The sequence below is a fragment of the Epinephelus moara genome, chromosome 11, assembly GCF_006386435.1.
Source record: "Epinephelus moara isolate mb chromosome 11, YSFRI_EMoa_1.0, whole genome shotgun sequence".
NCBI lineage: Eukaryota > Metazoa > Chordata > Actinopteri > Perciformes > Serranidae > Epinephelus > Epinephelus moara.
Window position 1 is genome coordinate 36834327 of NC_065516.1, and position 14812 is coordinate 36849138.

General features: G+C 47.3%; 1 protein-coding gene across 1 annotated transcript in view; it reads right to left on the reverse strand.

Moving 5' to 3' along the window:
• Positions 1–2: 2 nt before the first annotated feature.
• Positions 3–14812, reverse strand: part of LOC126397542 (histone-lysine N-methyltransferase 2D-like) — a gene marked incomplete at its 3' end in the record, with an annotated part of 38822 nt that continues 24012 nt past the window's right edge. Inside the window, exons 3-15 of the mRNA XM_050056399.1 lie at positions 13884–13963; positions 12287–12833; positions 9399–9578; positions 9187–9209; positions 8976–9065; positions 8735–8844; positions 8491–8641; positions 5424–5595; positions 5068–5182; positions 4788–4951; positions 1672–2393; positions 1433–1514; positions 3–1371 (exon numbers count right to left, since the gene is read on the reverse strand). Of these exons, the coding sequence (XP_049912356.1) occupies positions 3–1371; positions 1433–1514; positions 1672–2393; positions 4788–4951; positions 5068–5182; positions 5424–5595; positions 8491–8641; positions 8735–8844; positions 8976–9065; positions 9187–9209; positions 9399–9578; positions 12287–12833; positions 13884–13963 (3805 nt within the window). The remainder of the gene's footprint in view (positions 1372–1432; positions 1515–1671; positions 2394–4787; positions 4952–5067; positions 5183–5423; positions 5596–8490; positions 8642–8734; positions 8845–8975; positions 9066–9186; positions 9210–9398; positions 9579–12286; positions 12834–13883; positions 13964–14812) is intronic.

Sequence of the window (14812 nt, forward strand, 5' to 3'; positions counted from 1 at the left end):
TTCTTGGTAGAGCTGGAAGAAGTAAAACTGAGCTGAGTCTTCTGAGCCTGCAAGGGAGTCACACCGGTGGGGCTTTGTTGAAACTCTGCTGGACTAACTTGAGATAGGGTGTGGCTCTCCTGGTGCTCTGTGAGATTAGGGCTAACTGATGGAAGGAGCTCTGTTAGACCCGAGTAAGATTGTAGTGAACTTTGAAGGAGCTCTGTGGGACTGAGATGAGATGGTGGTGGACTTCGCTGGAGCTCTTTTCCATTAGCATGAGATGGTGTGGAAATTTCTTGTTGCTCTGGGGAATAAGGGTAAGATGGTGCAGGACTTTGCTGGAGCTCTGTGGGTTCAAGGCGGGATGGTGCAGGACTATGTTGGAGCTCTGTGGGTTCAGAATGAGATGGCGCAAGACTTTGTTGGTCCTCTGTGGGTTCAGGGCGGGATGGTGCAGGACTGTGTTGGAGCTCTGTGGGTTCAAGGCTGGATGGCACGTGACTATGTTGGAGCTCTGTGGGTTCAGGGTGGGATGGCGCAGGACTATGTTGGAGCTCTGTGGGTTCAGGGTGGGTTGGCTCAGGAATACGTTGGAGCTCTTTGGATTCAGGGCAGGATGGTGCAGGACTACGTTGGAGCTCTGTGGGTTCAGGATGCAATGGCGCAAGACATTGTTGGTCCTCTTTGGGTTCAGGGCAGGACAGTGCAGGACTATGTTGGAGCTCTGTGGGTTCAAGGCGGGATGGTGCAGGACTATGCTGGAGCTCTGTGGGTTCAGAGTGGGATGGCGCAGGACTATATTGGAGCTCTGTGGATTCAGGGTGGGATGATGCAGGACTATGTTGGAGCTCTGTGGAGTCAGGGTGGGATGGCGAAAGACTATGTTGAACAACTGTGGGTTCAGGGTGGGATAGCGCAGGACTATGTTGGAGCTCTGTGGGTTCTGAGTGAGCTGGTGCAGGACTACGTTGGATCTCTGTGGGTTCAGAGCAGGATGGTGCAGGACTATGTTGGAGCTCTGTGAGTTCAGGGTGGGATGACGCAGGACTATGTTGGAGCTCTGCAGGTTCAGAGTGAGATGGCGCAGGACCATGTTGGAGCTCTGTGGGTTCAGGGTGGGATGGCTCAAGACTATATTGGAACTCTGTGGGTTCCGAGTGAGGTGGCTCAGGACTATGTTGGAGCTCTGTGGGTTCAGAGCAGGATGGTGCAGGACTATGTTGGAGCTCTGTGGGTTCTGGGTGAGATGGCACAGGACTATGTTGGAGCCCTGTGGGTTCAGGATGAGATGGCGCAGGACTACGTTGGAGCTCTGCGGGTTCAGAATGAGATGGTGCAGGACTACGTTGGAGCTCTGTGGGTTCAGAGTGAGATGGCGCAGGACAACGTTGGAGCTCTGTGGGTTCAGGGTGGGATGGCGCAGGACTACGTTGGAGCTCTGTGGGTTCAGTGGAGCTCTGTGGGTTCAGGGTGGGATGGCGCAGGACTACGTTGGAGCTCTGTGGGTTCAGGGTGGGATGGCGCAGGACTACGTTGGAGCTCTGTGGGTTCAGCTCTGTGGGTTCAGGGTGGGATGGCGCAGGACTACGTTGGAGCTCTGTGGGTTCAGGTTGGGATGGCGCAGGACTATGTTGGAGCTCTGTGGGTTCAGGGTGGGATGGCGCAGGACTATGTTGGGCGCAGGACTATGTTGGAGCTCTGTGGGTTCAGGGTGGGATGGCGCAGGACTATGTTGGGGCTCTGTGGGTTCAGGGTGGGATGGCGCAGGACTGTGTTGGAGCTCTGTGGGTTCAGAGTGAGATGGTGGAGGGCTATGTTGGAGCTCTGTGGGTTCTGGGTGGGTTGGTGCAGGACTATGTTGGGGTTCTGTGGGTTCAGGGTGGGATGGCGCAGGACTATGTTGGGGTTCTGTGGGTTCAGGGTGGGATGGTGCAGGACTATGTTGGGGCTCTGTGGGTTCAGGGAGGGATGGCATAGGACTATGTTGGAGCTCTGAAGGTTCAGGGCAGGATGGTATAAGACAATGTTGGAGCTCTGTAGGTTCAGGGCAGGATGGCGCAGGACTATGTTGGAGCCCTATGGGTTCAACATGAGATAGAGCCAGACTTTGTTGCGATGGCGTACAGGGGGTCTTGGTAGGACTATGGGCTGGCTCTGAGCGGATGAGGTGGACTGGGCTATGAGCTGTTGGACTGATGGGTGGAGCCTCTGTGAGACCTGGAATTGGTGGCTGTGAAACACTTATGGGTGGTGCCTGTGTGGGACTTAGTTGAGGGACCAAGGTAGGACTGCGTGCGAGTGGAGTGTGTGGGATTGGCTCCTCCTTCTGAGGCCTGCAGGTGGAGCAGATGTAATCTTCAGACCCTGCCCTGCCCTCCCCAGCCTGGACAATACACTCTGTATGGACACACCTGTAACAAAACACAAAAATGAAGATGTGCATGTTTGCTAAATCTTCAAGGACCACCTTTAATGAAAGGGTGTCCATGTGGTGTTTTTTTATCTGCTTCAAAACATATGATGAACAAAATAAGCAGTCAACGCTAAGGCTGAGCATTTTCTCCTTAGACCTGCAGTGTACCAATGACAGTCTCAGGGCCCTGACAAACCAAGCAGACAGTCGGTCATTGGTCAATGTCAGGCTGTTGGTGAGTGTCTGCTGCCATAGCTTTTGCAGTGTGTCCCCCAGTTGGCCCTTGTTGTTTTTTTGGTGATTCAGTGTGTTGTATTGGCATTGGACCCGGTGGAGTCCGTTGGTGAAAGAAATTACTCTGACTGGCAGCTCAGACTGGAGCGTTGACAGTAGTTGTTTGTTTCAACTCAACACGTTGTGAATCTGGTTTGGACTGGACTTAAAACAACAACACAATATTTGCAAATATCACAAAGTCTGCCACGATATGACTCAATTAAATTCGATTCGATTCAATTCAATTCAGGGGCCTGTGGACGATATGAGACGTTATCATTTAACACAGTCTGTTCCAGAAGAAGCTGCCGCACCTTTCCTTTTGCTGTTGGTCATAAAAGATCCAAACAACACATAAATCATGTGAATAACTGTGACCAGTCAACTTCAGTAGAGTTGACTAAACTGACTCCACTAACACACAGAAAGCAGCACTGTCAGAAATCTTTTCATTTTAACCCAAACATCATCTTTTCATAAAACTTCAGGACCATGTCTTAAAGTCCTGAAGACAAACTTGTGTCTTAAAGTCCTGGAGACAAACTTGTGTCTTAAAGTCCTGAAGACAAACTTGTGTCTCAAAGTCCTGAAGACAAACTTGTGTCTTCAAGTCCTGAAGACAAACTTGTGTCTTAAAGTCCTGGAGACAAATGCGTGTCTTAAAGTCCTGGAGACAAACTTGTGTCTTAAAGTCCTGGAGACAAACGTGTGTCTTAAAGACCTCGAGACAAACTTGTGTCTTAAAGTCCTGAAAACAAACTTGTGTCTTAAAGTCCTGGAGACAAACTTGTGTCTTAAAGTCCTGAAAACAAACTTGTGTCTTACAGACAAACGTCTCCAAACAGCCATAAAACAACAGGATCATTTAAAACAAGTCTCAAACTCAGCTCAGTAACAACTGTCAGGGTTCACAGACACAACTGTTGTTTTATGCTAGTCTTAAAGTCCCGAAAACAAACTTGTGTCTTAAAGTCCCGAAGACAAACTTGTGTCTTAAAGTCCCGAAGACAAACTTGTGTCTTAAAGTCCTGGAGACAAACTTGTGTCTTAAAGTCCTGGAGACAAACTTGTGTCTTAAAGTCCTGGAGACAAACTTGTGTCTTACAGACAAACGTCTCCAAACAGCCATAAAACAACAGGATCATTTAAAACAAGTCTCAAACTCAGCTCAGTAACAACTGTCAGGGTTCACAGACACAACTGTTGTTTTATGCTAGTCACACATTATTAGCTTTAGCATGTTTACATAAATTAGCCTAGCGGCTAGCAGACTTTTCCTCTACAAACAGTTGAACAGATGACATGTATTATTTATACTACTTCTTCCTCAGCGTTGGTTTCAGTCTCTGCGTCTCCTGACAGAACAGCTCGGTTGAATTTCAGCCTGCATGAACGTTTTTTAGCCGAACATTGTTGAAACAGCAGCTGATGTTGCTGCAGTGAGAAGTTAGCAGAGTGAGACGCTCGTCCAGGCAGGTAACGTCACGTGGAGTTTATCTCATAACGTCATTGTTCACATACACCATGTGTTCTGTCTGCTGACCTGGATGTTCTCTGAAATCCAAAATATTTCCACACTGCTGATTTATTCCTGAGTCAGTAACGTTATCCTCTTCGTTCCTGCTGCTGTTTGACGCTGACACAGATTTTCAAAATAAAGGTGTAACCTAAAGACGGTGATATAGGTCGACGTTTTCACTTTGTGTCGATGGTATTGGATCGTTGATCATTGAATCGATATATTGATTCAGACTAATAGATCGTTACACTCCTGGTATGTGGACAGAAATGTGATTTGACTGCAGTGAGTTATTGTTCTTCCTGTGCAAACAGAATACACGCCATTCTGTCTTGTTCGGTCAGTACAGCTGCCAGACTGTCTGATTCAATCGCATCTCGATCACTCACTGTAGGAGGCAGTGCGAGCAATGCCCGACAGTAAGTGTCGGAAAAGTTCGTGATTCATGAGCACCGAGACGTCTGACAGGCTGAACAGGTACATACTGGACATGTAAAAGAGTCGTTCAAAAAGGTTTATTCGTTTATTTTTGTCCACCACTATTTCAGAAGAAACACTCAATGGATTGTGTGTGTGTGTGTGTGTGTGTGTGTGTACCTATAGCAGCAGATACAGGTCAGATAGTCCTGTGGTGTGTAGAGGTCGGGGGCATGGTCACAGAGAGGGCAGGGCAGGGCCGGGTCACATGACTTGCACAGAAACGGGTGATTGGCCCACTGGCCTGATGACCTCACACCACAGCGGCGGCAGATTCTGCAGTTCTGGAGGAAAGAGAGGTTATAACACAGGTTCGTCCAGAGATCAACACTGAGGCTGACACCCATACATATATGTGTGTGTGTGTGTGTGTGTGTGTGTGTGTGTATGTTTATGTCACCTTGCAGCTCCAGCCAGTGCTCGGTGTGTGATCCAGAGGTGGTGTGAGACAGTGTGTGTGGTAGGCTTTATCACAGCGTTCACACACCAGCAACGCGCCATCATCCCCTCGCAACCTAACACACACACACACACACACACACACACACACGCAGAGGACACAGTTATGGTGTTAGTTCCACTCCAGTTGGCGGCTGTGTTGCACTACAAGCTTGTCTGCAACCACAATCATACATATATCATTGATGACAGCATGATGTGTCCACGAGAATGAAACAGACAGACAACCTGTGAACATTCAGCCTGCACCCACAGCTGTCAACAGTGTGTGTGTGTGTGTGTGTGTGTGTGTGTTACCTGCAGCTCTGACACACTCGACACTGAGGACACTGCCAGCCAGCCCGGCATAGGGGGGAGGGGGCCAGGGCGGGGTTCAGGCAGCTGCCATGGTAGCGGTCACCACAGCAACAACACATCAACAGACCACCGACATCATCGCCACTCGTACACAACACACACTGTGAGGACACTGGAGACAGAGAGGGACAAAGTTTTATACATGTTGAGCCAAAGGGATGAAACTAAGGCTGACGTCTTGTCTCATCCTCTCCTGTTGTGTGTAACAGCCGGTCGGAGCAGGCGAAGAAGAGGCGGAGCTTAAACCACATGAGGAAAATGTTTCTACAGATCTTCATGATCACTGACTCCACACACATACGGTTACACCTCACAGGAAACACTCTCTTTAATCCACAAACACACTGAAAGGGACAGTTCTGATTCTTGGAGTGGGGTCGTATGGAGCACTGATCCACAGTCAGTGTGTAACCTACACAAGATGTCAGTTTGGAGAAGCAGACTGGAGTACGACACAGAAGCTAAGCAATCTACTGCTGTGGACGGGGAGCAGCAGTAAAACATATTTTAGCCACCCAAAAAAATCTGTCGCAGAGTAAGTGTACACTATACTGAAATTATTTTAAACCACTTCACCTTTCCATCACACAGCCTGCTCCGACAGAGAAGCCGTAACAGCTTCAGTTCCCCATCTAAGCTGTCATCACAGCCGCCAGACTCCACTGAGAAAAACAGTGATTTAACATCAGTGATCTCAGGAGCTGCTGGTCGACTGCTGCCTCCATCAGTTAGTGTGTTTCTGTCACTATGTGACTCTGGTGAATGTGAAGTAACAGCAAAGTCACACAGTGACACAAACACACTAACTGATGGAGGCAGCAGTAGATTAGCAGCTCCTGAGATCACTGATGTTAAATCACTGTTTTTCTCAATGGAGTCTGGCTGTGAGGAGAGAGAGATATAACAGCTTCATGTTCCTGCTGGAAGTCACTGTCTACCTCCCTCTGACTTTAAGACAAAGCAGTGAAAACACATCAAACATACAGTCCACTGATTTTTTAGGTGGCTAAAATACATTTTGTTGCCGATCCCCTCCACAGCAGGACATCGCTGCTTCTCCGAAGTGGATGCATACCAACCACTATCCCCGCCCTATCATGACCTTTTTCAGTATTTCCATATTGGACACTTGGTTAAAGCTCAGCTCCCATCTTTTCCACATGCAGCCCCTAATTTACTTTGGGACAAATGTCTGGAGATGCGGCCCAACCAAAAGGGTGTCATAAATATTAAATAAACGAAAGGGTTGGAATCAAAACTAAGAGAAGATTCCTGGTATGAAGCTAATGAGAGGACATATTCTTAATCACCCTGTGCACGCCTCGGCCTTGTGCACCGTTCCCACTTTAGTAAAGCCAGACTTGCAGACATCTACCTCAGTGATGACAAGAGATGTGACCCCGGCAGACCTTGCTCATATGATCTGTTTCTGTCCCAAACTAATGAACAACCCAGTGACCTCATGGCACTGTTTGGGGTTCCAGAGGACCTCACTACTCTAGTGCTATATAAATAAACCTTTTCATTAGGGCCCGAGCACCTAGCAGTGCGAGGACCCTAATGAAATGCAAGGAATTCTTCTTCTTCTTCCTCCAAATGAATTGGCTTGGTGGTGAAAAATTTGCCATTTCAAGACACTCTCTCTCTCTCTCTCTCTCTCTCTCTCTCTCTCTCTCTCTCTCTCTCTCTCTCTCTCTCTCTTTCAAAAAAAAAAAAAGCCTCAGTAGTGCCATTGACAAAATTTTGAGCAAACAGCCCCCGAAGCTAGTTTAACCTACACGTATGAAACTTGGTAGGCATACGTAACAATCCAAGACATACAAAAAAGCCTCTTGGAGCCATGATCTAAACCCAACAGAAAGTCGGCCATTTTGAATTTTCTGTGCAATTTTGTTGCATTTTTGGCATTTCCAGGGGTCCTAAATGAACAAACTAGTCCTAGAGATTTCATCTGATTGACTTCAAACCATGGTCTGTCCCATCCCAAGACCTTGAAGATGAAAAGTTATCAAAAGCTTTCTTCAAACCGTGTGACGGCGTCAAAGTTAGGGGTCTCGCCACAAAACAGGAAGTAGTTTATAACTCCAGCATACATGGTCCAATTTTGGCCAAACTTCACAGGATTGATGACAGTCCCGCCCTGAACACATCTACATGTCAATAATCAGTGAAGAGTACAGCGCCACCTAGCATCGACAGGAAGTACGTCTTTTTAGACACTTATTTTTTCATTTACCTGACATTTACATGCTGTGGTATCTACCTCATGTATAGGAACATGACCTATTGTTAGTGCCTTCTCCTACTCCCTCTAGTGGGAAGAGGAAGTGGTACAAAATGTGAAATAGTCATTCCAGCACTGTATGAAGGATATGCCATCTCCTCCATCTCATGTGCTATCTGACAGAAATGAACTGACGCTTCAGTCGGCGTCCTGCCAGCAGCCCCGAGTTATGCGAAGGTGCGAGGGCCTGTTCATCGCTGCTTGCAGCTTTAATTATTATTATTTTTACTCTGACAGACTGATATAGCAGAATATGCATCAGTATTAGCTCATCGCAGATTTTGCTAGAATGGGCGTCCCCTAATCCTCCATCATCCCCTGTCAATACAGACCTGCTATTGTTTCTTAAACTTGAGAAGATTAAATCTCTAAGGTCTGTTTCTATGAGACAAGGCAGTGCTTGATGGCAAATTTTAACTGCCTTTGACCAACTCCTCCTCAACAGGAGAGGGATATTATGTAATTATATGAGAATACCTTCTCTCCTTCTTTACTTTCATTTACTGTTCCCTTTTTCTGCTGTGCTTCATTTTTATTTTATGTCCTTAGTGTCACTGTGTGTTGACTCTTGAGGTAGGGCCGGGAGTGTGACAATTCTGATACTGTGTGATTCGCATTTATCCTTCAATAAAAAACATTACCAAAAAAACCATAAACTATCCCTTTAAGGCACCTGCGCGTGTGTGTGTGTGTGTGTGTGTGTGTGAGAGAGAGAGAGAGTACCTGTGTGTGTGTGTCTTGTACACAGTGTGTGTTTCTTGGTCCAGTCCTGGTAAGCTCCAGCCGCAGCAGCACAGGGGAAATGGAAGCTTTGCCTACAGCCCGTCTCCCGGCAACGCAGCGAGGCTCCGAGCCGACGGCAGAACACACACACCTGAAGAGGTGAGAGAAGGGCGGGGCTTAGTGATGCTGCATACAGCTGTATTCCTCCTTTAGAGCAGTGACCAATCAGACAACACAAACCCACCTGCGTGCTTCCTGAGTCGATGGCTTTGTCCACATAGAGCAGTGATTGGCCCTCGCCGCGACATACCCCCTCTGACCAGGCTGCACACTGCAGGTGAGCACAGCACTGACCTGCGCACACAGGCACACACACACAGGCACACACACACACACACACACACAGTCAGGTTTACCTCAAAGGATGGACAGAGGTCAGGGAATAAGGGAGGGGTTCAGGAGAGGAGGAGCGTATCTTCTAGTACCTGTGGGGTCGAACAGTGATTGGACGTTGATGTCATGTGGAAGGCCAACGGGTCCGAGCTGCTCCACAAACTCTGAGGAAGACTCCTCCTCTGAAACATCAGGAGATCAATAACAGTGATCAGACCAGCTGCGTCTCAGTCGTCAGGAGATTTGTGGTCACTGGTTTTGGTGTTACAACACTTTCAGTTAGTATGAATAAAGAGTACTCACCACACTGCTCTGGACTGCTGCACCTGCACACACCCACACACCCACACACACACACACACACACACACACACATCGATCACAGTGGTAAACAAACAAATAAACAAGCAAATACAATCTGTGCTGAAACTGAATCTAACAGCTCTTCTTATGGGAAACACTTGTTTAACTGGTTTAACTTTGATAGGCAATAAACAGGAAGTGAGGTCACTCACATGGGCGGGGCCTGGTCGCCACGGTAGCAGTGGTCGTGGCAGTCATTGTCCCGGTCGGAGGAGGCGCGGCGGTTGAGGATGTGGAGCGGGATGTAGCCGGGCGTCGGGCCGAACACCACCAGTCGGCCCTGGCCCAGGGGTGGCTCTTCACCACGGTAACAGAAGGCACACTGCTTCAGACTGCAGGGCCAGAGAACGAGACATGTTAGGGACTGATCGTCTTCTAATCCATCAGTCGTTCCAGCTCGTTAATCAAACGGTGAACGCTACTTGAATAAGTAAACACTGACCAACGGGACCAGACTGGCCGACCCGTATGCTCTCACTCAGTGGATGGATGATGTCACAGGAAGCCAATCTTACAAAGGAGGACCACACTTGTTTGTTTTGCTATGGAAGCTAACGTTAGCTAATGTGCTAAAAAGTTAGCGTTCCAGAGAAATCCAATATTCCTCTTAATCCCTCCCCAGTTTCTGATGAGGTGGACATGATAACCCTTAATACACATAACCTTATTCATCCCTACAACAGGAAATACTTTTTCCCTAACCTGATATGAAGTGTGCGCTGCACATGTGAGCATTTTTGATGATGGCCTCCGTCCAGTCCTTTGGTCTTATCACATTTAACCATAGTTGTCTTTGTTTTTGTTGACGGGCAGTGGCGGCTGGTTTTGAGCCATGACTCCTTCTATTCTGGCTCCCAATAACACAACAAGACAAACACATTTTAACACTCCTATGGAGCCTACAGCCCTGTGGGGGAGAGGCAGCTGCACCTCCAGCTGATAACATGATGTCATTGTGATGTCATCGTGACGTCAGCCCTACAAGAGTCTATTGCCAGAGGATTAAATTAAAAGTCCTGCTCAGAGCACTTCCTGTTTATATGTTACCATGGAAACAGTCACCTGAATAACTGCTGATGCCGAGGAAAATGTTCTAAGGAATGCCGATGATTTCTGTATCTGATCATTGTGCACTATGTTTGTACTTCTGTACATGTGACGACCCTCACTGACAGAACGCAAATCCAATCTCGTCACTCTGACCTGTTTATTCTGCCTCTTCAAGGCGGGAATTTCGCGCCGCTGTTCCGCCTCTCTGTTCAGTACAAAAGGTCCCGCAATGGGGGGACAGAGTTGTCTTGCCATGACAGCCGGCATGGCGGGACCACAGAGGGGAAGGGTGTAACGGTTTGATGACATGTAATGTGTGTGACTCATTGCTGTAGATTTAAAAAGCAGCTGTTAGCAGTTAGCAGCTAACTCAAACAATGAGGTCCAGGAGCTCCTTACCCTCCAAGCAGAGGACGAGATCAGCCGCCATATAACAGGGACGCTAAATGATTGTTATTGACTGACGGCATGTCATTTCTGTCTCTACACGGTCGCGCATTTACAATTCTCCTCTGCTCTCTGTATCACGCACGGCAGAATTCCGCCCTGATGCGCGCACACACACAAATAGAGACACACAGGTGAGCACACCAGAGCGCGGCTCAGGCCACATTTTCCTGACCAAACCCGACCCGAGTCTGAGACAATTATAACCGAGCCTGTGTTGCATTCAGGCGTTGTCACGTAAATAACAAATTCCAGTACTTGAATAGGCCATAGCACAACACAGCAGCATGTCAAGTGGGCAAAATGTTTGATTTTGCTCGGGTTTTATCTTACAGAGACAGACGGGAGGTCTGCGTCACTGTGACGTGTAGTTATATTTCTGGGGAGGTGCACGTCAGGCTGCAGCGTCGGGTCTGTGTAGATTCGTACCCTGCACCACAGCCTACGTCACAGATGCGCTGTCTATTTAACGCAGAGGTGTAGATCCCGTGACAGTTGAGGCCTTGTACATGAACAAAACACGAATAGGTTTAACTGACTAATATTTCTGGTGCCAACTAGTGAGGGGCCGGACGTTTAATCGTTTAGACATTTAATCGTTGAGACGTTTAGCATCCCTAATGCTAACATCAGGGAAATCTTGTTGCATATGCTGATTTCAGATGGAACATGTTCGCTTGTGTTTAGAAGCTTTCACTGGTGACACTGAGACAAACGCTGACCAATCAGAGCAGACAGGACGTTTTCAGGGGAAGGGCGCTAAAATGAAACATCTCTGAGTTCATGTGTTCCATCACAGACAGGACGGGGGAATGAAGTGTTTTAGAACATTAAACATTATATAACCAGTATGAAGCTGAAAATGATCAGAATAGTCCGAACCCTCAAACTGTCACTGTCAGTCTGTTTCCAGTCACAGTGAAGTGGAGCTACAGTCCCAGCTGGACGAGGACATCTAACTGGCCTACTGTCCTTGTCCCAGTATACCAGCACGGGAGGGGAATCCATTTATTGAGCCAAGTATGTGCGACTCCTCTACGATAGGTGGAGATATGCCCCCTTTCAGCTTGTTAGTATTGGACCTTTTTCCTGTTGACCTATTACGTCACAGACCAAACAATGGACAAACAAGTTAGCTACGGTTAGCTAGCAGCTAACTGCTACCATGGTGGACAACTTTACAGCTCTGTACATTTGGTCCGTCCAAAAAGTCACGGCTCTGGATGTAGATTTCTCCATGTTGTTACCGGCTTCTTCTTCTCTTACACATTTAATGCTATTGGACTTCCGGGTCAAAGCCCGGGGCGGAAACTGTGGCGCATGCTCAGAGCGCCTCGGCCAGTTTGGGTCTGATTGACTGTATACATGCAGGAGTCACATGATCTGGGTGTGTTAGTCCGACTGTGACAAATTCACTGCAGGACCATTTCACTCACACTGACATGTTTACAGGGATTTATATAAATCTGTTTCCTCTGTTGTCATGGAAACGCACTGTGTCTAAAATTCAAAGTGGTCTTTACAAATACACACACAGTCTCACCGTTTTTTGGTGTGTCCCAGGCTGGGGGTGGGCGAGCCCCCTGAGTCCTCGGACAGAGACAGCTGGAACAGAGGGGACAGCGAGTCCTCGTCCTCCAGTCGGGGGCAGGGGGAGACCGGAGGACTGGAGCAGGGACTCAGGGCCCCGCCCCCCTCTGTCTCCAAAGGAACAATGCTGGGGCTATGGCTCAGGCTGGGTCGGTCCTCCTCCACAGGATCAGGATCAGGATCGGGATCGGGATCGGGATCAGGAGCAGGGGCAGGTCTGGGGCTGGAGGCAGGGGATGGGGATGGGGAACTGACTCGAGGTTTATCTCCAGGACTTGAGGCTGGGAGCGGAGCAGCAGGAGCAGGGCTGGTCCTGTCCTCCTCCTCAGCACTGGGAGCTGGTTCTGGGCTTGACGCTGGGACCGTGGGGTCAGGCTGAGGGGGATCAGGGTCAGGGTTCTGGCTGGGGTCAGGGTCTGGTTCAGGGTCGGGTTCAGGGTTTGCATTGGTTTTTCTCCTGGAGGTGGAGCGACGGCGTCCTGTTGTCTTCTCCTTCACCTCTGCGGACACACACAAAGCCAATCAGCATGATGTAGTCCAACACAAAAACTAGAACATGAGAGGGCCATGGGAGGAGCTACGTCACCAGGGCCAATCAGAGGTGGCGACAGAAGCTTCAGAGTTTTCCATGAGTACCGGCTGCCGAACAAACGGCCAACTACTCATTTTTAATATTGACTCTAATACAACCGCAATTCAAAAAAAAGGTTGGGCCGCAGTGTGACATGTAAATTAAACAGAACACAGTGATGATGAAGATATTTAATGTTCACCCTCACACACATTAATCATTTTAATAATATACATTTATTCTGATTGTGATGTCTGTGACATGTTCCACAGCAGCTGGGACAGGAGCATGTTTCCCACTGTGTGACATCACCTTCTCCTCAGTACATGTGAAGGGCCTCAGGACACCAACTGTTCAAGTTCTGAAGGTGAAATTCTTTGCCGTTCTTGTCTGATATACAACGTCAGTGTCTCAACAGTCCGTGGTCTCCATTACTGCTTTTTGTGCTTTATCATGTCCCACACATGTTCAGTGGGAGACAGGTGTGGACTGCAGGCAGGTCAGTCTGGTACCTGCACTCTGTCACTACGGAGACACGCTGTTGGAACACGTCACAATATGTCTCACTGTCTCGCTGGAATAAGACAGGACGTTCCTAAAAGAGACGTCTTCTGGATGGCAGCATATGTTGCTCCAAAACCTGTATGTACCTTTCAGCATTCATATATTATTATTATTTATTTATTTACATAAAATATAATTGATGTATTACTTGTGTATAAATATAAAAAGTAATCTGTGTATATATATATATATATATATATATATATATATATATATATATATATATGTATTATTTATGTGTGTATATATTTGTTTCCTTATTTATTTCGGGAATTATTTCAAATCCATATTTATTTATTTATTTATTCTGTCTAAAATCATCTTAAATGGTGTCCTATAAGATCTGCTGCACAATTTTGAATAAAGTTCTGATGGTTTGAATGAAGTCATGAACAGAACATCAGGTACAACACACCTGTCTTTTGGAGGGTTTTCCTCTCCTTGGCGTCCATGCTCTCTTCATCCTCTACCTGGGCCCGGCCTCGACTCCGCCCCCTGCACACACACACAGAAACACACCTGGTCAGTTGCACAGTGGGAACTTGTTATGAAAAAGTTGTTTTACAAACAGGCAATGTGCAACTGTCACTTTAAATGTCAAAACAGCTGATGTCAATGATGATGTCATGATGACATTATGATAAAACAGCTCTGACATCACGTTCAGCTCACAGCTCATGATTACACCTGCTCACAGCTTCCACCTGACCTCTGACCTGAAGGCTGACCACAGAGCATCCCCAGCGTGTTAGTGAGGTTTGTTGAGTCTGACGTCAGATGTGAAGGTGACTCTCCTCTAACCTGGCTCGATCTCCATGGTAACTGATGCTCGGACCTGACCTGGTCCGCTTTTTGTTCTGACGTTGGGCTTGAAATCAGCTGCTTTAAGTAACGTCACTTTACAGTCAGAGTAAATCTCTGATGGATACAGTCTCAGTTGAGACAATACATTATCGACTCATAAGGTTACATAACCGCCACCAAAGGAAGCCGTGCAGTTACCGTGCTGTGAGTAGTTCACAGTGACCTCGGAGTTTTCTTTGATCAGTCAGATTGAAATCCTGGACCGAATCCAATGGTTTTTCTTTTTCTATCGTTTTTGTTTATTTTGTTCTTGTTATTTTGATGTTGTTGTTTTTTTTTGTTCCAGGGAAACAAAGACTCCACTATAGTCAATCAATCAATCAATCAATCAATTTTATTTATAAAGCCCAATATCACAAATCACAATTTGCCTCACAGGGCTTTACAGCATACGACATCCCTCTGTCCTTATGACCCTCACAGCTGATCAGGAAAAACTCCCCAAAAAAACCCCTTTAACGGGGAAAAAAACGGTAGAAA